The sequence below is a fragment of the Lepidochelys olivacea genome (genome assembly GCF_965140295.1).
Source record: "Lepidochelys olivacea isolate rLepOli2 genome assembly, chromosome: 5".
In the NCBI taxonomy this organism is placed as follows: Eukaryota; Metazoa; Chordata; order Testudines; family Cheloniidae; genus Lepidochelys; species Lepidochelys olivacea.
Window position 1 is genome coordinate 121,030,634 of NC_140415.1, and position 25,448 is coordinate 121,056,081.

At 43.1% G+C, this 25,448-nt stretch overlaps 1 protein-coding gene across 1 annotated transcript in view; it reads left to right on the forward strand.

Moving 5' to 3' along the window:
* The window catches only part of SVEP1 (sushi, von Willebrand factor type A, EGF and pentraxin domain containing 1), a 171,483-nt gene that overhangs the window by 131,736 nt on the left and 14,299 nt on the right, over positions 1–25,448 (forward strand). The window contains exons 39-46 of the mRNA XM_084629308.1: positions 936–1,161; positions 2,332–2,487; positions 6,751–6,814; positions 10,259–10,432; positions 11,335–11,508; positions 13,970–14,143; positions 15,369–15,545; positions 16,133–16,303. Of these exons, the coding sequence (XP_084485434.1) occupies positions 936–1,161; positions 2,332–2,487; positions 6,751–6,814; positions 10,259–10,432; positions 11,335–11,508; positions 13,970–14,143; positions 15,369–15,545; positions 16,133–16,303 (1,316 nt within the window). The remainder of the gene's footprint in view (positions 1–935; positions 1,162–2,331; positions 2,488–6,750; positions 6,815–10,258; positions 10,433–11,334; positions 11,509–13,969; positions 14,144–15,368; positions 15,546–16,132; positions 16,304–25,448) is intronic.

The window sequence follows — 25,448 nt, forward strand, 5'->3', positions numbered from 1 at the left end:
TCATGCATTTAAGCCATGGAGAGTGCACAGTATACGTTAATATTATTGAGGTTGTGGTAAAAACTTTGTGTTACAGTTTCCAGGTATGTGTGTGTCTGTGTTTCTATGAGGCTGAAGTGAGTGTATTAGCAGAGGGGTGGATTCGATCAGTGAGAGTGGCTAAAATGAGGGACGGATGGGTGGGTGGGACAGCGTGTAAATGAAGGTACCTGAACAGGTCGCTTCCCTACTTTTAAGAGTTTGGGTGGATGGATTTTCACTTAAGCACACTTAACTGGTGTGTGTATGTTTGTGTGCATGTGTACATACAGACAGACCCCATGGAGGGCCAAATTCTCCAGTCCAATTGGATTGCACTCAATGCAGGACTGTGTGGGGTAAAGCAAATATGTCTTTAAGTTAGCTTTGCAGTCTCCCAATCTTGGGGTCTGCCTGGGATTTGCCCAATTCCTGGTGCAAGCAAGAGCAGCCCTAAGGTTGCCAATGGCCCCCAGGGACAGATCCAGCAGCTGGCAATCCTCAGAACATAACACTGTGACCATACCCCTTTCACCCAGCCATACTCTCTCTGCCCAAACTGTAGGAGCTGTTCCTGTGGCTTTATATCACATGGGGATTCCCCTAGGCACAAGGAATCATCAGGGTGATGAATCCACCCCGTTTACGTTGTCCTGCTGGAGCAGGGTGACGCAGCCAGGGATGGACTCAGGATCTGGCCAGAGCATTCAAACTTCTGCCACCAGATTTATAAACACACAACAAAAATGCCTCAACCCTATCACAGCAGGATGCCCTGAACTGATACAGAAGTCTAGAACACTGCTAATAAGAAACAAATATTGACTATTGAGCCACATGATAGGTTTTGTACCTTGAGGATTAAAACATCGTCCGCGTGTGTACCATAGCTGTCCAGTGATTCTGATACATTGCAGATGTCTGGAGGGCTACGTGATGGAAACAGAAATGGATACATGCACTTGTCAGGAAGATGGACACTGGTCTCCTAAGAGCATTTCCTGTTGCCTCACAAAATGTCCCGTGCCCACAAATATAACCAATGTAATTATTTCTGGTGATGAGTTTACTGTGAATAAGAGCATCACGTTGTCATGCACAGAAGGCTTTACTTTGTCGGGAGCAAGCACATCTACATGCCAGGTAAAGAGTGTTGGCCTTTTCTTTTCTTATAGGTGCAGAACCCTATCCTTGGAGGTGTGTACTCATCTGTGGGTAGAATGTGGCCCTGCTTCCTGATTGCACACAATACAGGTGTAATGCACTGTAAAATATACAGCAGGTCCTGCTCCTCCCTTAAGAAAAAGACACAGACTTCCAGATTTGGGAAACAGTCCTCTCCTCTTACTACTTAACCACAGTACTGTACTGTGACTAAACATTATTTTTCACTTACTTGATTCTGTTTTAACTCTTAATTCTGTTTCAGCTCCCACTGAAATTAATGGGGATCATGCATCTTAATCCCTTGGCACCTTTAAAAGCCTCAAGCCTTGGTGTATTTGTAAAAAACAAACTTCTTCAGTTATGTTGCCAATAACACCTCAGGCCTCAATCCTGCAAGTATCTGCCCATCTGTTTAACTTCAGGCTTGGGAGTAGTTCCATTAGAGTCAGGGAGACTACTCATGTGAGCCAAGGTCAGCATGCCTACAGGCATGTGTAAGTTCAGGGCCTTCCAGAGTTAAAACTGGAAGAATTTATAAACTCTCCCTGCTTGTGCTATTTTTTTGTATTTCTGTTGAGTCAGTTTGCAGGGTCCATTCGCTCCTGCTTTCCATCCCACAACAGACAAAAACTTAACATAAAAATGTAAACGGGTGAAAAAAACAATTCTACTCCCCTCTGTTTGCTGAACAGTTCTTTGGGCATTCAGATGCGTAGCTGAAGCTGTTGATCGGTACATTGGAGAGGCAGCATTGTTGTCTAGCGGGTAGTGCATTGGATTAGGAGTCTAAAGAGCTGGGTTCCATTCCTGGTTCAGTCACAGACCTGCTGTGCGACTTTGAGCAATTCCCTTCACACCTCGCTGAGCTTGTTTCCCCTTCTGCCCTTTCTCTGTAAGCACCTCTATGTGAGCGTTCAGTGCCTAGCACAATGGGTCCCCAGTTTAGGTTGGGGCCTCTGAATGTTACATTAGTGCAAATAATAATAAATGAGAGTTATTGCCCATCTCTGTACTGGTAGATCTCTCTCCCACATGTTCTCTGATTTGCTCATTTAATAGTTATTTCTCGTATAAAATGATAAATTCTTTTCATTATTTTTACATTTGCTAACAAGCTCTACAAATATTTTTTCTCTTGCTTTTTAGCACAATGGCAGCTGGGCACCATCATTTTCTGATGATATCTGTGTTCCTGTGTCTTGTGGGAAACCAGAAACCCCAGAACATGGAACTGTGGTTGGTGCTAGTTACAGCTACAAGGATGCGGTTCTTTATCAATGCAATGCTGGCTATGAATTACAGGTAAATCAACTGAATCCACAGTATATGTACCAATACTATTAAGTTTAGCCCTTGTATTATCATCTTTATTATTCTTGCTTATACGCTTTGTTTAGTAGAATGTATTATGGCAGTTCCTTACTGATTATTTTCTTAACTTCTGCTGAACATTTATGCCTTTTTCTTGCTGTTGGTGCTGTTGCCTATAGAATGGTGCACATATGGATGGGGCTTTACAAAACACTTCAAAAGACCACTGCCCTTTCTTGAGCAGGTTACAATTCAGACAAATATAAAATACTGGTCAGCAATTCATATGCAAGAAGTGGGTGGAGGGAGGGGAGGGAATTGTAAGAAGACAAGTTTGTTTTGGCCCTCAGCAAATGCAGCTTTTTATTAATCGGTGGATTCTATTAAGGTGTTGCAAAGAGAAACCAGAATGGAGAGTTATTTTCTCACCCTTGGATCTACTGAGTGAAAGCATAGACTTACTTCTCAGATTCCTCAACCCCAGCTCAGTTCAGCACTCCTGCTATGACTCCACAGCTCCCTTCGTGCACCTTCCACCTGACTATCTCAAAGCACTTCACAAACATTAGTGATCTCAGCCTCAGATATTCCTCAATGGAGATAAATAGTATCTCAGTTTTACAGATAAGGAAACTAAGACAAAGTGGTTGCAGCAGCTTGCTCGGATTTACTTCGGGGCGGGGCAGGGTAGGGCACAGAGTCCAATGCTTCTGGCTCTGTCCTGTGCTTTTATAATTAGCCCATTCTGTCTTAACAAAGGAACAGTTACTGAAAAGATAATTGCAAGTCTTAACCTATCACAAGTTAGAAAACTTACCTCCTTCTGATTCTTCCATAAATTATGAAAAGTGGCCTTTTAACCTTGCCCAATCCTGCACTGAGCCTGGCAGGTGTTGTGATGGTAACGTGAGGAACAGCGAAGGTAAGGTAGGGAACAGTTCTGAAACAGAAAATACTTAGATTGTGAACGTTGTGAGGCAGTGACCTTTTCGTCATCATTCTGTATTTGTACAGCGCCTAGCACAGAGGGGTCCTGGTCCTAGGCTTTACTGCAATACAAATAATAATGATGAAAATAATACAATATTTAAGTCAGCCTGCTAGGGCTCAATCCTGCAAGGTGCTGAATATTCTAGTCCTGCCCCAGCCAAATATTTACACACCTGCTTTACGTTAAGGATGTGAGTAGTCTCATTGATCTGGAGAAGATAGACAAGGATGCTTTTGTAAATCTGTTCAAGATATTGTGAGGCTAGCAAAAAATGGAACCCTACAATAACAACGTGTAAATACTGAAGGCATATTTTATGGTGATAGTTGGATCAAACTGCAGTAATGGACTGATTTTAAGACAGAGGCTACCTCTCTGACAGAGACAGAAGAAACCCACTGTAAAATTCTTCCAAATGAAAAATAGTACAGCTCCTAGGAATTATTCCACCGACACCCCCTAGTGTCAGTCTTGCCTCCCTGCTGTTAAAACAGAAGTCCCCTACACTCCTCTGAAATGCTCTGCCGTGGCATGATGCCCTAACTACAAGCATACTTTAAAGTAAACACCTGCCCTTGGTAATAGGGGCTGTTCATATGGACATAACTTGTGAAAGAAATAAAACCCAAACCTAGAGGGTGGACTTAATGTCCTGTGACCAAAGAGACTGTTTAATTGCCATGTCCTGAAAAAGTGCTCGTAACTATTAGAGTGTACTACAGTATGTAGGCAAGAGGACAAGTGACATAGCCTAGAACACGTGAATGGGATGGGATAGAAGTACAGTATTATTTAATTGCAGCGCTCACCTCTGCCCAGCTGCTTTTGAAAGGAGTAAGTTAGGCCATTTTTCCTGCATCATAAAATGAGTATTGGAGTGAGGACCCATCTAAACCTTCTTGGAAACAGGTGAGACACTGTTGGCAAGGAGAATGCAGAATGGTCTTGGATTCCCAACCCTGTGTTTAGAGCACAAAGACCACAGGACTGGGAATCAAGAGATCTAGAGTCTCACTTTAGCTCTCCCACTGACTTCCTGTGTAGCCATGGGCAAGTCATTTGACCTCTCTGTTCTCCAGTTTCCTCCGCTGCAAAATGGGGACACCATTTCCCTGCTTCACAGGGGTGCTGGCTGGCTAACTATGTCAGTGTTTGTGGAATGCTGCTACGGCGATAAACACTGTTGGAATGCTTATAAACAATTACAGATACAATCTCGGTCAGTGCTTTTTTATTAAAGACCTTAACCAGAGCTGTGTGGGCCAAAGTCTGCTCTCAGTTACAAGTGCAAATCTGGATTAATTCCATTGATTCCACTGGAGTCACTCCCAATTTACGCTGGTATAACTGAGTAGAGTCTGCCCCAATTTCTAGTGACTGACTGAACTCACAGGGTCTGATTTTCCCCTCAGACACTCTGGTTTTACACCAATGTGGTTCCATCAACTTCAGTGGAGTTACTCCTGATTTACACAAAAATGAGTGAAAATGGGAGAGAAGCCGGTGCAATGACTACACTGTGGCACAGATTCTCACCACAGCTGCACTGATGTAAACCAGGAGAAAGTCCACTGGACTCAATAGAGTAGCACAGATGTAAAATGAGGTGTGTGTGAGCAGAGACTCAGGCCCACCAACCTGGCAATTTTACTCTCCTAGTTTGTTTCTTTCACCATAAATAACCTCTACAGAGCAGGACACTATCCACTGCTCACAGTACATGTCTGGGAGACATCAGACACTAAATCCTGATCCTGTCTTTGACATTGACTCACTCTACGGATTTGAGAAAGACACTTATCCCCTGCCTCTGTTTCCCCCATCCGTACAGTGGAGATTCTGACCTGGCTCTAAGGGGTCTTGTGAGAGTTAATTAGTGAACGTTTGTAAAGTGCTTTGAAGATGAAAAGTGCTTTAACGTGCTAAGTAGTATTTTGTAATTATTTTGTAATTATTAGACGTAAGAAACCCAGGAATCTAAGTGCTTGCTGCCCCTTCTCATCTACCAAGGTCTGAACCCCGGAACGTGCACAGGATGCTCGGCTCATTGGATTTCACCTGCTTCTTTCTGTGGGAGCTATATTGGATCCCACCCTAAATCCTGCATTCCTACCCAGTTCATGGCGGGTGGTGGTAGTGATGCAACATCCGCTGATCTTCTGAATTCCTCTCTCCAGGGCTGAGAATGTCATGGCACATTTGTTTTTCCCCATTTCTTCCCCTTGAGGATGGTGACAAACTAGTGCAAGCGTAGAGCAGTCAAGGGGTCGCAGCAAGGCACAAAGATTTTAAAGCATTCTGCTCTCCCTCGGTACACAGATTTCTATAGGAGGGAACATGTACAGGGATAGCAGAATAAAGGAGTCAAGACTGGTCATGAAAAAATAGACCACACATCTATTCAGGGGACACCGTCACAGGGCCTAATCACATCAGCCACACTATCAGAGGCTCGTTCACCTGCACATCTACCAGTGTGATATATGCCATCGTGTGCCAGCAATGCCCCTCTGCCATGTACATTGGTCAGACTGGACAGCCTCTACGTAAAAGAATAAATGGACACAAATCAGACATCAAGAATTATAACATTCAAAAACCAGTCAGAGAACACTTCAATCTCTTTGGTCACTCGATTACAGACCTAAAAGTGGCAATTCTTCAACAAAAAACTTCAAAAACAGACTCCAACGAGAGACTGCTGAATTGGAATTAATTTGCAAACTGGATACAATTAACTTAGGCTTGAATAAAGACTGGGAGTGGATGGGTCATTATACAAAGTAAAACTATTTCCCCATGTTTATTCCCCCCCACCACCCCCTACTGTTCCTCAGACGTTCTTGTCAACTGCTGAAAATGGCCCACCTTGATTATCACTACAAAAGGTTTCACTTCCTCCCCTCCTTCCCCCCGCTCTCCTGCTGGTAATAGCTCACCTTAAGTGATCACTCTCGTTACAGTGTGTATGGTAACACCCATTGTTTCATGTTCTCTATGTATATAAATCTCCCCACTGTATTTTACACTGAATGCATCTGATGAAGTGAGCTGTAGCTCACGAAAGCTTAGGCTCAAAAAAATGTTAGTTTCTAAGGTGCCACAAGTCCTCCTTTTCTTTTTGCGAATACAGACTAACATGGCTGCTACTCTGAAACCTGAAAAAATGAGAGCAGCTTTGATGCTCTTCTCCTGCAGTGCAGTAATGACATAATCCTAATGCTTTTATGCTGTTTCATGATCCTTTTCCTTTTGTGTGATAGGGTGATGCAGAACGTATCTGCCAAGGAAACAAACTATGGAGTGGAGCCGCACCAGTGTGCAGAAGTGAGTTCTAAATTAGTGTGTTATATGTCTAGTGTGGCTTGGGAATATTTTTATATGGCAGATAAGTATTAATGTTCAGTTTGCTTTGTCTGTTACTTAAACTGTTACAACGCACATAAAACTTTAATGCGACTATTATGACACATCTCCTTGCAAAATTGCTATCGTCTGAAGATAAGGAGGTTGTTTTCTCCAAGAAAACAGTACTTCTGGACAAAGCTTTTCAAAAGGTGACCAGTGATTTTTGGTGCCTTAATTTTTGGGTTCCCAACTTGAGACACCTTAAAGGGTTTGTTTGGTTAATGGGACCTGATTGTTATATTTTGACACCTCCTCTCTGCAGTTTAACTGAGTGAAGCTTTGGGTAACTATTATTTAACTATTATTTATTATTTAAGGAGAGTGAGTTTGTGTGTGTATGGGGGTGAGGGGGTGAGAGAACCTGGATTTGTGCAGGAAATGGCCCAACTTGATTATCATGCACATTGTGTAGAGAGTTGTCACTTTGGATGGGCTATCACCAGCAGGAGAGTGAATTTGTGTGGGGGGGTGGAGGGTGAGAAAACCTGGATTTGTGCTGGAAATGGCCCAACTTGATGATCACTTTAGATAAGCTATTACCAGCAGGTCAGTGGGGTGGGAGGAGGTATTGTTTCATGATCTCTGTGTGTATATAAAGTCTGCTGCAGTTTCCACGGTATGTATCCAATGAAGTGAGCTGTAGCTCACGAAAGCTCATGCTCAAATAAATTGGTTAGTCTCTAAGGTGCCACAAATACTCCTTTTCTTTTTGCGAATACAGACTAACACGGCTGTTACTCTGAAACCTATTATTTAACCGTGAGACCAGTCCAGGGCCCTTTCTAAAACTCCAAGAAAAAGATATCCAATCATAGATAGGAAGACCAGTGTGCTTGGATAAAGCTTGGGTTAATGTAACCAGAAACTGTTCAATCTTAAGGGCACGCCCCAAACGTAAACACTTTTACAATTTAAGGCAACATTCAGGGCAGTTGCTGACCTCGTGGCGTCACATGAAGTCAATGGGAATTGTGGGTGCTCAGCAGTGTGAAAATTAGGCCCTGAATGTCTTTCATTTACAAAGGTTATGTCTACATTACTGAGCCTGTGTCGGCATAGCTGTTGTACTATTGTAGTTAGCTACTAGGGCTATCAATTAGTCTCAGTTAACTCAAGCGATTAACGCAAAACAAATTAACTAGATTAAAAAAATTAGTTGTGATTAATCCCACTTTTAATCGCACTGTTAAACAATAATAGAATACCAGTTTAAATTTATTATAAATATTTTTGGATGTTTTTCTACATTTTCAAATATATTGATTTCAGTTACAACACAGCATACAAAATGTACACTGCTCGCTTTATATTATTATTTTTTATTGCAAATATTTGCACTGTAAAAAAGATAAACAAAATAAATAGTATTATTTATTTCACCTCATACAAGTACTGGAGTGCTAACTTTTTATCGAGAAAGTGCAACTTACAAACGTAGAATTATTTTTTTTACATAACTGCACTCAAAACCAAAACAATGTAAAACTTTAGCACCTACAATTCCACTCAGTCCTACTTCTTGTTCAGTGAATCGCTAAGACAAACAAGTTTGTTTACATTTACAAGAGATAATGCTGTCCCTTTCTTATTTACATTGTCACCTGAAAGTGAGAACAGGTGTTCGCATGGCACTGTTATAGCTGGCATTGCAAGGTATTTACATGACAGATATGTTAACCATTCATTTGTCCCTTCATGCTTTGACCACCATTCTGGAAGACATGCTTCCACGCTGATAACGCTTGTTTAAAAAAAAATGTGTTAATTAAATTTGTGACTAAACTCCTTGGAGGAGAATTGTATGTCTCCTGCTCCATAGTCATATATTTCATGTTATAGCAGTCTCGGATGATGATACAGCACATGTTGTTCATTTTAAGAACACTTTCACTGCAGATTTGACAAAACACAGAGAAGGTACCAGTGTGAGATTTCTAAAGATAGCTACAGCTCTCGACCCAAGGTTTAAGAATCTGAAGTGCCTTCCAAAATCTGAGAGGGATGAGGTGTGGAACATGCTGTCAGCAGTCTTAAAAGAGCAACACTCCAACGTGGAAACTACAGAACCCGAACCACCAAAAAAGAAAATCAACCTTCTGGTGATGACATGACTCAGATGATGAAAATGAACATGCTTCAGGCTGCACTGCTTCCGATTGTTATTGAGTGGAACCCGTCTTCAGCATGGAAGCATGGGCTCTGCAATGATGGTCAAAGCATGAAGGGGCATACAAATGTTTAGCATATCTGGTATGTAAATACCTTGCAATGCCGGCTACAAAGATGCCATGAGAATGCCTGTTCTCACTTTCAGGTGACATTGTAAAGAAGAAGCAGGCAGTTTTATCTCCCATAAATGTGAACAAACTTGTTTGTCTTAGTGATTGACTGAACAAGAAGTAGGACTGAGTGGACTGGTAGGCTCTAAAGTTTTACATTGCACTCAAAAATAAAAAAGTTATGAAAAAAATCTATGTTTGTAAGTTGCACTTTCACGATAAAGTTTTATGAGGTGAATTGAAAAATACTATTTCTTTTGTTTATCTTTTTTACAGTGCAAATATTTGTAATCAAAAATAATAATATAAAGTGAGCACTGAGCACTTCGTATTCTGTGTTGTAATTGAAATCAATATATTTGAAAATGTAGAAGACATCCAAAAATATTTCAATAAATGGCAGTCTGTTATTGTTTAACAGTGCGATTAAAACTGTGATTACCAGTGACTATTTTTTAATCTCTCACAATTATTTTTTTTAATCATTTGACAGTCCTAGTAGCTACCTGTTGTAGATACAGCATACACCAACCGAAGGAGTTTGTCTGGTAGTGGAGGAACACCACCTCCCAAACAGAGTTAGCTACATCAACTCTTCTATCCGCATAGCTGTGTGAACACTGGCGGTTTTGTTGGCATAGCTGTATTAGTCAAAGGTGTGGGTTTTTTCACATCCCTGACTGATGTAGCTATGCTGACATAACTTTTAAGTGTAAACCAACCCTGAGACACTTACCCTGAATCTTAATTTTGCTTTTTGTTTTCCTTTTCAAGTTTAACATCATTCATGTGGCTATAAAAAGATTTTCTAATGCCTTCAGCTAAAGCCAACCTACATCAGATTTGTTTTTAGGGGTACCTGGCAAGCCCCAGACAGCATTCTGGGCTAGCTGTTATAGGATGTCTTTGCCAGTGAATGGAATAATCTGGGAATATTTGCATACATACTGCATATATGAAAATTACATTTCCTCCATTCTAATTGCTCTGCTGGGGACTCTCAGGAGAAGATTGAGAAGGGCTTGTGGCTGAGACAGGCAGTTTGTAAAGGCATCTGATTAAAACAGCATATTTTGTGGTATAGGGATCTCCTGTGGACCACCAGAATCGATAGAGAATGGATCCGTTCATGGGGAGGAGTTCCTATTTGGGGATGAAGTTCTCTACAGCTGTAATCAAGGCTTTGAACTACAGGGACCCAGCCGAAGAATCTGTCATGTTAACAGACGGTGGAGTCCCTCAGCCCCTTCGTGCATGCGTAAGTACAGACCAGAGCAAGGTGAGTGCCATTCTAGAGCAGGGCTAGACCACCTAGGGGTAAAAAGCCACTGGTGGTTTACGCAAGCGCTCCCCCAGTGCTGCCACCCGTGGAGCTGCACCAGCAGGAGCGCATTGGTGGGAAATATCAGGGAAAATGCCATTGCAGACAAAGCCTAAATGAGGAGTTATAGTTTGCGTTTCCTCTTTGACTCTGATGGAGGCTTTGGTCTGAAAGATGCTGCAGCAAATTCTCCACCCAGTTGCATATGGAAATGGCATGACTTGTGGCTGCCCAGGGGTAAATGACGGGAAAGCTTGGCCTGTAATGTCTGAATTTTATTGTATCATTGAATATCACACTGCAGTGATTTGTCGTAAGGGTGCCAATGCTGACCCAGCTGGGTTGTTTGAGGGTGTGGAACTCAAATCACTGCAGGCTGGTTGTTTTGCTGTCAGAGCAGTGAGGTGTGACTTGTTTTGGGGTGGGGGACAAAGTAGACGTAATTGCTTTGTGCATTTCATAAACGTGTTCTAGGGGCATCATAGCCTCTTGCAAGGAATTCTGTCCAGCCTTTCTCCCTCACTTTTTACTCCTCTACCTCCACATTGCGCTGCTGCAATGTGTGCTAATTTTTAGGTCCCCTTTCCACTTCATCACTGTACAAAATGAGTGAATGCCTGTCCTCTAATGCTGCCCCACCTATCTGTGATTCTCTCCCTCTGAGACATAGTCACGTTTCTTTCTATCTTGCTTTTGCAGCCTCCGTTTCCTCCCCTTTGTCCTCCTTTAACTCATTTTATGAAGTAGGGTATGATACTGTGTACAAAAGAGAAGAAATAAAAACAAACAGCTTTGTATAAATACTGTAAAGATGATAAACTCAGAGACTTCTCTTCTAGGGATAACTTGCGAGCCACATCCCTCTATAGAAAATGCAGTGTCCGTGACCTCAGGAAGTGCTTACAGAAGTAACGTTACCTATGTATGCAATTTTGGATACCATCTCGTTGGGCCCCAGAATATCACATGTCTTGCCAATGGGACCTGGAGTAAACCCCTCCCATCATGTGAAGGTAACTGTTAAGTTTTATGCCCCAATACCTATTGATATAGGAAAAGCAATCGTTATCGTTCTTGTTGGCATACCAGTATGTATATCCTACAGCCAGAGAATCAAACCTCTTTCTGGAAATGTTCTTCCATGGAACAATGAGGTACAGTAGTTCTTTTTATATTGCTATGTAACTGGTACCCAATCAGCTAAAAGTATTACAGGAAATGGTTCCTAGAGTAGAGAGTTGCTATTAAGACCAGAAGGCTTATCAGACAGGAAGGATTTTCCTTTAGGGTCTGAATCTGCAAGATACCATGATAGCTTTATAAACATCAATGAGAGCTAAGGGCACTCACCATTTTACCAAAGACTATGGACAATGAGAATAAATGACTTTTCTCCCAGTGGCTCAGAAAATCCATTTGAAGAGCCATTTTTAATTATTATTAATTTATTTGTTTATTTATTAATTATTTTTTATTATTTTAGTCAGGTTGGTACCACGCAGTAAGAACTTAAAAATAATTGTCACAACAAATTTAGCTTACACACACCACCTTTCTGCAAATTACTCAATTCAAAGATTGCTTAAATATGTCCTGTTATTCCTGCCCCAAACCAGAATAAATTATAAGCATGAATTGTTTGTGTTTATAACCAGGAGGCAGAGCTGTAAACAAAAAAGCAGAACAAGTAATTGACAAGATTCCAAATATGTATGGACATACAGTTTTTTTCCCTCAGATGACACTGGCCAAAATCAGCATACATGGGAGTAGATCAAACAAAAGTACATTATAAACTTTATAATGTGCATTAAACTTTAAATATAAACTTTCCCCTTTCCGTACTCCTCTTTTCCTTGGAAAAGCCCCTCTGTGTTTTCTGGCCCCTTTGTGTCCTTAGCGCCTTCTCATGACGCACACAGAGGCGCACTCTTGAGCTCAGTTCCTGCCCCGACACTTCTTTTCATACAGTTCCTGCCCCTGACACAGATACCCTTTGTCCTCTGTACTGGACCCTAGCACCCTTCAGCCGCCTTTACCCTCATTATTTGCTGCTGACATCCTCATTCACCCTCCCCGCCTGTGAAGTGGAAATTCCAGTTTCCCTACATCCAGCCTCTCACACAGATTTAGGGAGGATCTGACCCCTTCACAGCTGCACCAGGAATACTTGGGTGCGGAGCAGAACAGAGAGGCCAGCTAGTGTACACAGGGCAGAGGAGATGAGAGAGGGAGGTGTCAGCAGTGCAGCCAGGGCAGCTTGCTAACTGATCTCTTTGATGCCTTTCCACACCCAGCGGCACAATCCCCAGGGGTCAGTGCCACCAACAGGACTACGAGTTTCACTTGGCTGCCAAGGCTGATGGTCTGCCACTCAGACCAGTGTGGGACTGCCCTCCCCAGAGCCAGTGAAACAGCAGCACCTGGAGGGTAAGCCTTCAGGGCATGCCAGTGACTCCCTTCCGTGTGAAGGGGCAGGGCCGAGAGATCACTTCACAGCCCCGCTGCAGGCAGGTCATCCTGAGGCACAGGAAGTAGGACCTTCAGCTCATTGGCAGGTGGAAAAGATATTCAGATGCTGCATTAGCAACCATCCATCCCACAGATCTCAAGGGTAGTGACGTGCGGAGCATATTGTGATAATTTGGCCTGGGATCTGGATGACCCACATCAGAAAGAAAAGATCACAGGCATCTAGCCAGATGGAGATGAACAAGGTGCAAGAACAATCAAGGGCCCGGAACCACCCCAAAATTGCAAACCTCCTTGACAGAGAGTGGGCATAGCCCCTCAGTAACGGAGTAGATATTACTGTATCCACATGAACCCTACCACCGCTCTAGATGCTCTCTCCTGCCTGTCAGCTGGCATCACCTCTGTCTTACGTGGCTTAAGGTCCCATCAACTTTCTCTTGTCCGGGCCTCTAGCTCATCTAGACTCCTGGGTAGCAGGGAAGCTGCACCATCTGAATCAAATGGAAGGTGAGACATGCGGCTGCCTGTCATTTGAGTAGTGATGGCAGCGCAGCCCAGATCATCTGACAGCTTCTCCCACTGGCTGTGTGCCGTTTGGAAGCCAGGAATGGTCACACCCCATCAGGCCGGTGATGCCTCTAGTCCAGTATCCCATCTGGCGAGTACCCGCTGTTGCGGAGGCAGAACAGTACGCTCTGGGATCTCTCTAAGTGGAAAGGAAGGAACCACTGAAGCTCAATCCCCTGCAACTAACCGGGGTCCAAAGCCCCAGGGCCAACATTGTTAAACTCTCTGTGATTTGTTAAAAACATGCCTGGATGTTCGCCCTTTCTCCATCACTAGGAGGAGTTCAGCCACCAACCCAGCTACCGATTTTTCTGTTACTGCTTACTAGGTTTTATTGTTCTCCGGTTGCTATTATAAACACCGCATCACGATAATCAAAGAATAAGGTATGGGCTTAATATAGTTTAAATTAATGACTTTATTTCCTTGCAGAGACCAGATGCAAAGCTCTGGTTTCCTTGGCAAATGGGAAGGCTCTGTATGAAAATAATACAGTTGGCAGCCGAGCCGCGTATTACTGCGACAGAGGGTACAGCTTGGAAGGGGAGCCCATAGCAGAGTGCACAGGAACTGGAAGCTGGAGTCACCCGATACCGCTGTGCAAACGTGAGTGTTTGGTCGATAAGGAAGATTTTTAAGCATTAAAGGACACGTCCTGCTCTTTGTTTAAACCATTGTTAATTGAGAGTAAATCCATTGGCTTTGATGGAGCCAACCCAGCTTTATACTGGTGTGACTGAGCAGAATTGGTCAAGTTCAAAATCAAATATATTTGCCTATCCCAGTTTTTCCTCACTTAGTGAAATTCTGTAACTTAAGTGAAACTTCCCTTGCATAGCGAAATTTAATCTTCCGCTATTCTGCGGGTTCTGGGAGACACCTATGTGCATGGGAAAGAACTGAGTAGTACTGAGGCACATTAAAAATAACAACATCCACCTACAAATGTTTGTGAAAATGAGAGACTAAACTGTTCAGTAGCAGGTGACTTTATTTGGAAAAGGGCTTTAAAAGGATTTAAATCTGCCCCTCTACCCCCAATTTAATCTTATTTGGCTGTAACTGATCTTAGATCTGTCTTGCATTGCACTAGGTGGATCATCTCTTTTTTTTAAACAAGAGACCAGTGTGTCTCTAGCTTCATAGAAGAAGCCTCCCCTCTGCTGGTGTACACATGGTGCTGTATCCTCGTCACATTTGTCATGCAACCCGTCCTATTTAAATCAATGGAAATGCTCCCATGAGGAAGGCCAGGAGGGTTTAGCACAAAATTACAGTGTGCAGGAACAATAGGTAACCTGTAAATTGTTGAATATTAATACTCTTCACGGTGCACACCCTTAGGGACAGATTTCCTGGCACTCTGCTGCTTCTTTACCCTGTTCCGGAGCCGTTAAGCCGCTATAAATCCGACTGAACCCAAAGGCTCTGCTTCTTGTTTACACTAAAACCTCTTCACGTTGCTCTAGCAGTGGAAGGGGATCTTAAAGCAACGTAAATTACATTGACATCCTCTTCAATGCCCGCTTCTGCAGCCAGGGTGAAATCCTGAACCCATGGAGGGCAATGGGAGTTTTGCCATTGGTTTCAGCAGAGCCAGGTTTTCATCCCCAGAACGTGGTGTAAAGTAACATTAGTATAAATGAGAATCAGGCCCATTATCTTTATTTTGTGACCCCAAGCCTCACAACTTTACACCTGTTTAAAGATTAAAATTGGGATCAATCAGTCCATTCTTTCTGCTGGTTTTGCAATTTGATGATGAAAAGAGGAGAGAGTTTGCAGACATGCTTTACAAATATTTTTTCTCCCCTCTCCCCCACTTGAACAGCAAATCCTTGTCCTGTGCCTTTCATAATCCCAGAGAATGCCCGCCTGTCTGAGACAGAATTTTATGTTGGCCAGAAAGTATCAATCAAGTGCAGGGAGGGCTATCAACTTAAAGGACAAGCTGCAATGACCTGTAACCCTGACGAGACTTGGACACCAGCAAGAGCTAAATGTGAAAGTAAGTGTACAAACTGAATTCAGGGCGGCCGTTGTGAGAAGATGGCTGGGAGATGCACCGTGTTCTTATACCCTTCCAGCATATTTCTTTGTTGGTGGGCAGCCCTAACAACAAGGCCTAATGTCACTCTCTTCTACTTACAACTTTTAAGCACCAATACGTACGCCATTGCCCCTGGCTGGCAGTTGGAGAGGAGTGTGGGGAATGCCCTGGAAATGGCTGCCATGCACGTTATGCACATTCATTCTTTGATTTGCTATGCACAATGTTGTGTCTGCTACAATTAAGCCCTATCTCCTGGTCACCCCCTTTCTCTGTCCCCATCATGCCCAGTTTCCCCTTTCTCACCAGTGTTAAACTTGGTGCTAGTGGCGAGGTCTGTCTTCATTGCTGGACACTGTGTGCGTTTCTTTTCACCATGCAGAAGCCTCTCTCTGCAGAGCTTTGCTCCCCACACTCTTCTTGGCAGTGCTCAGCATCCTGCAGGCTCGCCCCCTAAACAGACAGGGACATTATGTACTGTATTGTCAACGAGTTCCCAGATGCTGCAGCTTATCAGCCCATGATGGCTTCTTCTTTTTCTTTAGAGATTTCTTGTGGGCCCCCTGCTCACATCGAAAACGCCTTGGCCCGTGGCACATTTTATCAGTACGGAGACATGATCACCTACTCGTGCTACAGCGGGTACGTGCTGGAGGGGTCGCTGAGAAGTGTGTGTTTAGAAAATGGAACCTGGACAAAACCACCTGCCTGCAAAGGTCAGAGTCATTTTCTTAACTGTGCGCTGGTGCTTTTCCTAACCTGCTGTACAAACACACAAGGAGAAGTTCCCATATGACTTCACTGTAGCCACAATTTAACCCATAGCACATAAAGTACAAACTCACGCCCTTTCTGCTTTAAAATAAACAAACACCCAAACAAACAAACAAATAAAGACTAGCTTAAACCTTCTCCCTAACCTTGGCTGCTTCTAGGGTTCCTCTTTCAAAGGCTACATGTCTCATACCCTAGATCAGCATTTCTCAAATGTGGCCACCAGGGGCTTTTCTTGCAGCCACAGCCTCCTGTGATCGGGGAGAAGGGGGAGAAGCAGTGGCCCCAGGTCCCTGCCCCTCTCCGGAGATACAAATGTTGGAGGTGTCAGCAGCTGGTGAATTCCACACTTTCCCAGGGATGGGGCAGCAGGCTTTGGTGGCTGTGGGGCTTCGGGTTCCATCCCCGTGGTAGCAGGCTCTGTTTCCAGGCTCTGGTCCCAGGCTCATCACCCCCGCCATCATTCCTGGATCCCACCGCTTCCCTGCCCACCTCCCCATCCAGGGCTTAATTTATCCCAGGGCTTGCTGGGGCTGAGTAAGTCTGCTGTGAAAAGTGTTATTAACAAACATACAAATATCACTTTTCACAGCAGCAGACTTACTAGCTAGCAATTTTTTTTAAAAGCAACCAAAAAAAAAGCAAAAGAAATAACAACAAAAAGATAAGAACATGCAAAGCACCTGATTTATGTTTCTGTTCTGTTTAGGTCCACTAAAGAATAGAGACAACTGTACATTATTTTTATTATTGAGTCTGAAAAAATCCTACATAAATAAATTACAATGATTTGGACATGTATATGGGCATATTTATTTGTTTTTCCTAAAGTTAAGTAAGTATTTTAGGAAAAAATGTGAGCGCGGCCACCAGCAAGAGTTGGTAGCTGCACTCTGAGACCACCAAAAAATGTATTGTGAGAACTCCTGCCCTAGATCCCCTCTCTCCAGAGAGTCATTCACACATCAGTTATAATCAGCAGGGGGAACAAGTTTCCTACCGTTATGAATCTACAGAATACACTTAATCCTTTCCCAGGCAGAACAACACCCGCTAAACAAATACTACCAGCCTGTTACATTCGTATGCTTAAAGAAATTTAGCTTTTTACTGTTAAGACAGAGCACGACAGGAAAGGAAGGTGGCTGATACAACTGGTGCTTATTCTGTCGTTGTTTAGCTTCTGTGTGTTGCTGAAAACAACTGTCTGCGGTAAGATGTGCAGAGATAAACTGATACAGCTGTACTGAAGTAATACACACTGAGGAAGCATCACAGCATCTGTGTTAGCCAGTTTAAGTACAGAACTGTAAAGACTAGATTGATATTTTTCTAAAATCCCCAAGATTTGATTGACAAATGGGCATGTATTTACATAGCTGCATTTGCATGGAAATATATCCTAATTGTAGCACATATGAAAGTTAGTATTTAAACACCTATGCACCCATTTGCACAACAATTGCAGTGATTAATCATACATACATGGGTGCACAAACTCACATATTTTGCATGTAGACCTAGAGTCTGTGTGTGTCTGTTTCTTGCTCCCTCTCTGTTTTTAAACCTGTCCCTAAATGGCCGGAGAAGTGGTTTTGAAGATAAACAGGGTCTCAGAGCTATCTTGTCAGAGTGTGTGTGTGTGTGTGAGAGAGAGAGAGATGTGTATACAATATAAACATATATACATCAAAAAGTATGTCACCACTGAAAAGCTAGCTTTCACCAGCAATTACTACAAAGTGGTACGTGAGATGTCACGGTTCTTCCCTTTATTTAGAATAGGAAATAACTGCGTTGTGGCTATTAGCAAATGTTGATACTTCATTGGCAATCACTGTGCTTGTGAGTGTATGTATTTATGTCTAGCACAAAGTGTATATAAACTACTGCAGCCTGACATAGCAGTACAAATGATGATGTGGTTTGGCAATGTGTGCTATTTTGGTTGTAACAAGTCTTCGCTGGATGGAATTCCTGTAGAATCTTGAATGCTAATTTTTCACATCTCTGCACCAAAATTGCTCCTGAAAAATATGCATGTGCACAAACTCTCACCTGTGCACCCCAGACTGGTAGTTGCAAGTACAGGCAGTTGTTTATCTGGGCATCTGTGTGTTTAGCAGGTGTAGGTACATATCTGTGCATGCAGTTTATTAGTTGCAGGAGCAACTAGTATGTCACATTTTGAAAATGTAGCTTCTCCTCCGTCAGCCCAAAGGCTGAGCTTCCCAGATGTGACAGGATGCTCTTCTCCAGGCCGGACTTCTATAGCTCTTCTTCTGCCGCCAGATGGTTCCCAGCTGTTGTTTCTCCCCTACTAACTTGCCTGCATCCAGCTCTCCACAAGGTAGTCTGCAATTCTGGGATACATTGTTTATCTTATACATGTATCCTGTATATCGACGAAGCACACCTCCAGACAGCCGTGATCTACTAGGCATTAGAAATACTGTTCATTTTGGTTTGGAGTGCCACATTCTCAAAGACTGTATCACAAAATCAACAACTCAGCCAAAACAGCCAAATAACCAAAAATCTGGAGCAGACAGGGGAGGAAAACACCCACAAAACACAAAAACAGCAGTAAACTAAACCATTAAAAATAAGATATAAAGAGGGGTTCTGCTGGACTTTCTGAATGCCAGAGATGAAGTATAGCAGAAAGCCCAGGGGCAGACATATCCAAAAGCGTAGGGCCACAGTGGGCAGGGCACTACCTCCTGCCATTTCAAAATTATGGCGTTGATTATGATCTCAGTGCCCCGAGTTTATACACCAGTTTGACTCCTCTTACCTCAATGGAACTAATCCTGATGGACACGACTATAACGGAGACCTGAATCAGGCCGTTTATGTTGACAGTTAGCAAGCCCAGTTCAGCCTGTCTCAGATTCTGTAGCTGGATACAGAGCAGCAAGCAATACATCAGAACAACTAGTGCTATGTTATTTAGAGGTTTATTTATTAAAAGAAAAAGGCTGGAGGCACATCCACTGACAGTCACAAACAGTGCAGGTCTCAAGGCACAAGTGTAACACTGACAGACCCCGGTTGTCAGCGGGCGGGATCAAACCTCTGGAGCTCAGTGCATGAGCCTCTACCGGATGAGCTAAAAGCCAACTGGCTGTTGAGCAGACTCATTTTATCTCTCTCTTTAAATGGTCTCAGTGCCACTAGATGGGAGAGAACACCACACCCAGAAGGTGTGTGGGTTACCCAAGCGCTCCTGCATCACAGGGAAGAACAGTTTTGTTGCTTGTTGCGGTTCAAATACAAGACAGAACAAGGCTTTAAGCAAGCAAGCAGGCTGGTCTGCTGACGGGCTGGTCTGCCTGTCAGCTTTCCACCCTCTCTTTTATTTCTCTCCCTCCTCCTGCGCATTACATACTCCAACAGATAAAAGGAATACACTGGCTTTGTTTAATATTCTTATTTACCAATTTCTATCTACCGCATTCCTTGCTCTTGGGCCTTGAGCCCAGTCCTGGGAGGCTTCCCACGGTTCATGTCATCTGGGTGAGTTTCCAAGGTTCATGCCCTTGAGAGGAGCCGTGTGTGCACTGCTCCTGCACAACACTCGGGGTGTGCCCTGAATGTTGCCAAGTGCATGAACCCTGCATGAATCCTACAGTTGCTAATGTACTGGTCTGGGACACCAGAGACGTGAGTTCTGTTCCCAGCTCTTTCTATGAGACCTTAAGTAACTCATTCCCCGTCTGTAAAATATTCCTCACAATCCTTTTCTGTTTAGACTGCAAGCACTGTGGGGCAGGGATTCTGTACAATGCCAAACCCCATGGGGCCTCAATTTCTGCTGTGACCTCTAGTCACTAATGTAATACAAAAACTCCTGTCAGTGATGGTGAATCTTATGAGTCAAGGCCCTTGAAAAGTCATGTTGCCCTGCTCTCCAGTAATGGTTTGCCATGGTCACCCTAGATAGAGCACTTTGACAAGGTCCAAATCTAAAAGGTTTGTGACTTCTAAGCACTTCACAGATTAAAAAAGCCACTCCTGGGCTTCCATGTAGATCACAATGCTGCCTTGTGATCGCAATGGAGCACCATCACAGTTGCTAGAGTGGAGGACTCAACAGCAAAGTGAAGATGATGGGTGACTTTTCCAAGGTGCCTTACATGACTTAGGAGCCCAAGTCCCAATAAAAGATTTAGGCTTCTAAGTCACTGAGGCGCTTTTTTTTGAGAATTTTTCCCACTATCACATTAACGCCATCATTGTGGGTGTGAGGATGTAGAAGTGATCTCTGTGTGTGGTTTCTGGAATTAGTTAGGGAATCAACTAGCAAAGATGTTTTGGGTAAGTTTGTGGTGTTAACATCTTACTGTTGATCTGTCACAAAAGCTTTGGGTTCTAGCCTGATTGTAGTGTAGTGCTGCAAGCTGTTATTACTTTTCATTCTTCTTTAATGTTTGCTATTTACACACAGCCCTGAAGTGTGTTAAGGCTTTGGAGGTGTCTGATATGGCAGGTCCTTACCACAAAGAGCTTACAGCCTGAGGGTCTGATTCTGCATTCTACGACCAAATGTGCAGCCTGATCCAGAGGCCCCTGCAAGTGGACACTTTGCATTGGCTTGAATAGGCTTTGGATGAGGCTCATGGCACTTACTACCATGAGTAGTCTCCCTGAAGTTGCTGGGACTGTTCATAGCCAGAAGCACTATGGGTAAAATTTTCCAAAAGGCCTCAGTGACTGAGAAGTTTACAATGCATTTTAAAAAGTGGGCTTGGCCGTAGGAGCCAGAGGCCTCATCTACCCTGAAAAATTAGATCAATCCAGCTGTGTCATCACTCAGGGATGTGAAAACCCTAATCCCCACTGAGTGATGCAGCTAGGTGTTCCATTGACCTAGCTACAGCCTCTCAGAGAGGTGAACTAACTACAACAGGAAAACCCCGTCAGTTGATGTGGAAAACATCTACCTTCTGTGCTACACTGGTACAGCTCCACCACCATGGCTGTGCCACTGTAGCAGCTGTGTAGTGTAGACACGGGCTCAGTTTCATTGAAAGTCAAAGGATGAGGAAAGGGATATAATAACGAAACCAGATATTGAACAATACTGGCTGACACGCACTTTGTTAGTTCCGTGATTCTGCTTTTTTTTTTTTTAATAAATGTTAATGGTTCTAATGTAATGTAAACCACATACATTCCGACATTTTAAAAAAATAAAGCCTAGAAGTCCTGCTTCAGAAGAATATGGATCTCTACAGCTCACTGTTTAGCAGTCCCCTGCCTCTCAGCTTTCCTTCCCTCCCTTCTCCAAATACCAGTGGCTTGAGGTGGTCTTGGAGATGAGGGGTTAATGTACTAACGCACAAAGCACTATCCCAGACCTGGCAACCCTAGATATTAATGCCGTATGTTAATAGTTTCCTGCCTCCTTCCCCTAAAATGAGAATAAAAAGGACCAAAGATGTTCATGAGAGAAAAGGCCTATGTTTCCCTGATATATGTGAAAGTGATCTTTTAGAACTGCTTTATAAACAAGGCAGAATATTTTCCTAACAAAAGGCCTACAGTATCTAAAGCTTTGTGATCTACATCAGAAGCAACATGAAAGCAAGAAGCATAATGAGTCACGTAGCTTTTGACACCAGTGGTTAGTTATTAATCTCCCAAGCCTGCAAGAAATGTCTAACCCAACTAAACAAAGTAATTAATGTGAATATTATAATTAAAAATACAGACTGCATATTAATTGGGAGTGCACAGCTGCGCTTGTCTGAACTGTATCTAGTTAAAGATCACACTCCTGGTTCTGATCTCAGTGACGCTGGTGTAAATCTGGAGTAACTCCATTGAATTCAGTGGAGTTACACCAGCATAAACTAATGTGAGTGAGATCACAGTCAAGCTCCCAGTTGGGAAGCCAGCGACAGTATCCATGGAGCTTACGATCTGCCCACCACCAAATGTAGGACAAAGAGCCGGTAGGAGAGCCAAAAGAAAAACCAGAGGGCACTGCATGTCGTTTTAAAGGACATGGGCTGATTTTCCTGAGCAAAAAACAATGTTACGTATCTTTTGTTTTTCTCGCGAGCATTTCTCATGCAACTAATTTGCAAGAAAACAATGAGAACACCAAAAATGTGTGGTTTAGAGCTTCCTTTGGCTCTAAAGAAAGGGACTTCTTTCAAAAAGGTCGTGGAGAGCTATCGTTGTAGTCTGTTCTGTTCTGCATCTTGTACCGTGCTCGTCACTGTAGTATCTCTTACGTTCTGTAGCCTCATAACATTTTGCATTTACATATCACTTTTGATTAGCAATAGTGAAGGCTAAGATTTTGTCACGCAAACTTCTAGTAGAATTCACAGACAGGTCACAGGCAGCAAAGAAAAAAATCACGGAAGCCGGTGACCTCTCCATGACTTTTGCTAAAAATATGCATGACAAAATGGGAAGCTGCAGGGTCCCCACACCACTCCTGGGGGGCCAAGCTAGGAGATGTGGGGCGCTCATGGCAACTCCCGGGCACCCGGCCGCCTGCCTTGGCTCTGAGCTCCCAGGTGCCCCGCCCACGGCAGCTCCGAGCTCCTGGGCGCCCGAGGCACTCCCTCCCCTGCCCGCAGTGGCTGGTAGGCAGCTCGAGGCCCCACAGTTCTCAGCCACCACAAGTGATGTAGGAACCCTGCAGCTCCCAGGGGCTGCGGGCTCAAGTCACAGAGGTCTCTGGAAGTCACAGATTCCGTTACTTCCGTGATCTCAATGCATTATCCCAGTTTCACAGTCATAACATTACTGGGAGTCACCCGATAGCATTGTTACAGATAATTTTACTAATTCTGCTTAACTGACTGTATAAGTACATGGAGAAATGTTGTGTTTCTTTTTAAAAAGCTGTGCAGTGAATTTGGCCCCCTCTGCACAAGACTTTTGGACTGGGCTCATCCCTGGGTGCAGAGCTGCCAAACAGTTTGTACCCAGCCAGCTAACAAAAACATTACGTGGTGTCAAATCTGAGGCATAAAGAGGGTAAGTGGCTTGCTCAAGGTCACATGGTAAGTCTGTGGCAGAGCTGAGAAGAGAAGCCAGAAGCCCCCAGCTCTCTTCTTATTTATATTAGCTTTACACCAGGATAACTTCTTTGACTTCAATGGAGTTAGTCCTCATTTACACTAGTGTGAAAGGAGAATAAAGCTGTAGGTCTTCTAACATCCAGCCCCATCTCTGAAGCTCAAGACTACCTTTCTCTTCTCTTGCCTGCTCTACTGTTCAGTAATCTCCCAGGCCATAGGCACACAGTCTCTCATTCCCTGGAGCTATATATAACAAGTCCACATGGGAATAATACTGTCTTATTGTGCATATAGAATTTCACAATCAGGGCTGGCCACAGGAACAAGAAAAGGAAACCTCTACTTGGGGCCCTGAATTGCAGAGCTTACCTGGGGCATTGCATACCAAACAAGCTCTTTATTTCACAGACCAACTTTATCTCCTTTTCCAGTGGCAGAGTGGGGACACGTCTCATAGCCAACTCTTACTGGTAGTTTGGAACTCCTGGTAGCATAAAGCCAGCCTTGTTTATGTCATCCTATTTTATTTACCTGCTCATAGGATATACACCTGGGACATCGCTCAGGCGAAGTGTGGATCACAGGCAGTTTCAAAGCTTTACGCTTTAGTTACAATCCTTAAAAAATTGTGCCCCAGTTTTTAAATGTTTTTTGTTTATGCTGCCTCATACTAGTACTATAACTTAACTAGTATTCAGAAAATGGAGGTTGCCTGTTGTTTCACAATAATATACACACAGTGGTGAATCACTGTGTTGTTAACTTCCTTAGAACCACAGCTGTGTGAAACTTTTTTTCACGAGATCCCAGGTTGTGCAACACTCTGATTCAGGTTTCTTCAGAAACGCAACAGGCAGTTCAGGGTTTGACTCTAAAGGTTTACAACGTTTGGCCCAGTTTCAAGGGAATCCAAACAGCGCTGCTGGAACAATTTGTAGAGTGGGGAGGCTGAGAGCCATTGAACCAAACTGTAAACCCTGTGTACGATGGAAACCACTTCAAGCCAAGAGGTACGGCAGCAGCCCTAGTTCCAGCGCCTATGAGTCCAAACTGTGGTTTCACATTGAAACTGTAAAACTTGCAGCAAAACCTGGTTAAACTTGACTATTTCAGTGGTAGTTTTGGATTGGTTGAAACATGCAACGCATAAGTATTTTAATATATTTAATGGTTCGTCATATTTAGACTAATAACGAACCAGATCTGGGGCTCTCTCAACCCGAAACCTACATTTCACTTGCTCTAATAGTGGTTAAATATGAGATACATTTACAATGCATTGTGTGCTTATAATTGCCACTAATTAAAATTTCTTGTGATTCTGTATTTGCATTGTAGTAATACCCACAGGCCTTGATCTCCGATTGGGGCCCCACTATGGTAGGTGTTGTTCACACACATGATAAAAACAGTCTCTGCCCTGAAGAACTTACAGTCTAAGTGACTTATATTTACTTTGTTACACAGTTTTGCAGACAGTGGTGTTTGTAAATAGACAGACACATGGTACAGTGTTACAACAGATTATCCCAAATTATCACAAAGTACTCTTCATTCTTCTGTCGTGTTCCTGCAATAAATCATTGGTGCTGCTATTTTGTTTTATCTTATTTTAGTGACAGAAGGTAGATTATACCTGACAGCTTTGCCTTGTTTTTATGCCAAACTTGATTTTCCTTTTCCCCGTGTATTGGACTTAATTTTTTTTACAGGAGTGAGGGGATGGGGAACTGTTCGGTTTTTGTTTTACGAAATGAGAAGGAAAATTCAGGTGAGAGACATCTTGCAAAATTGTAAAAAAAAAAAAAAAAATTACCAGCTTCGGCAAAAAATTTACTTACCCATTCTTACCATGATAATGACAGTGGAAAAAAATATTTTACTCTCGTGTCAAAAATCATATTTGACCCAGACATTTGAGCAAGTAAAATTTTGCAAGGCTGGTTGGTTTAACACCTCAGTATAAATATAATAATTTAAAATAATTGCAGTCCTTAATAACTTGAACAAGTCATCTATTAGAGGGGCAGTATTATACACA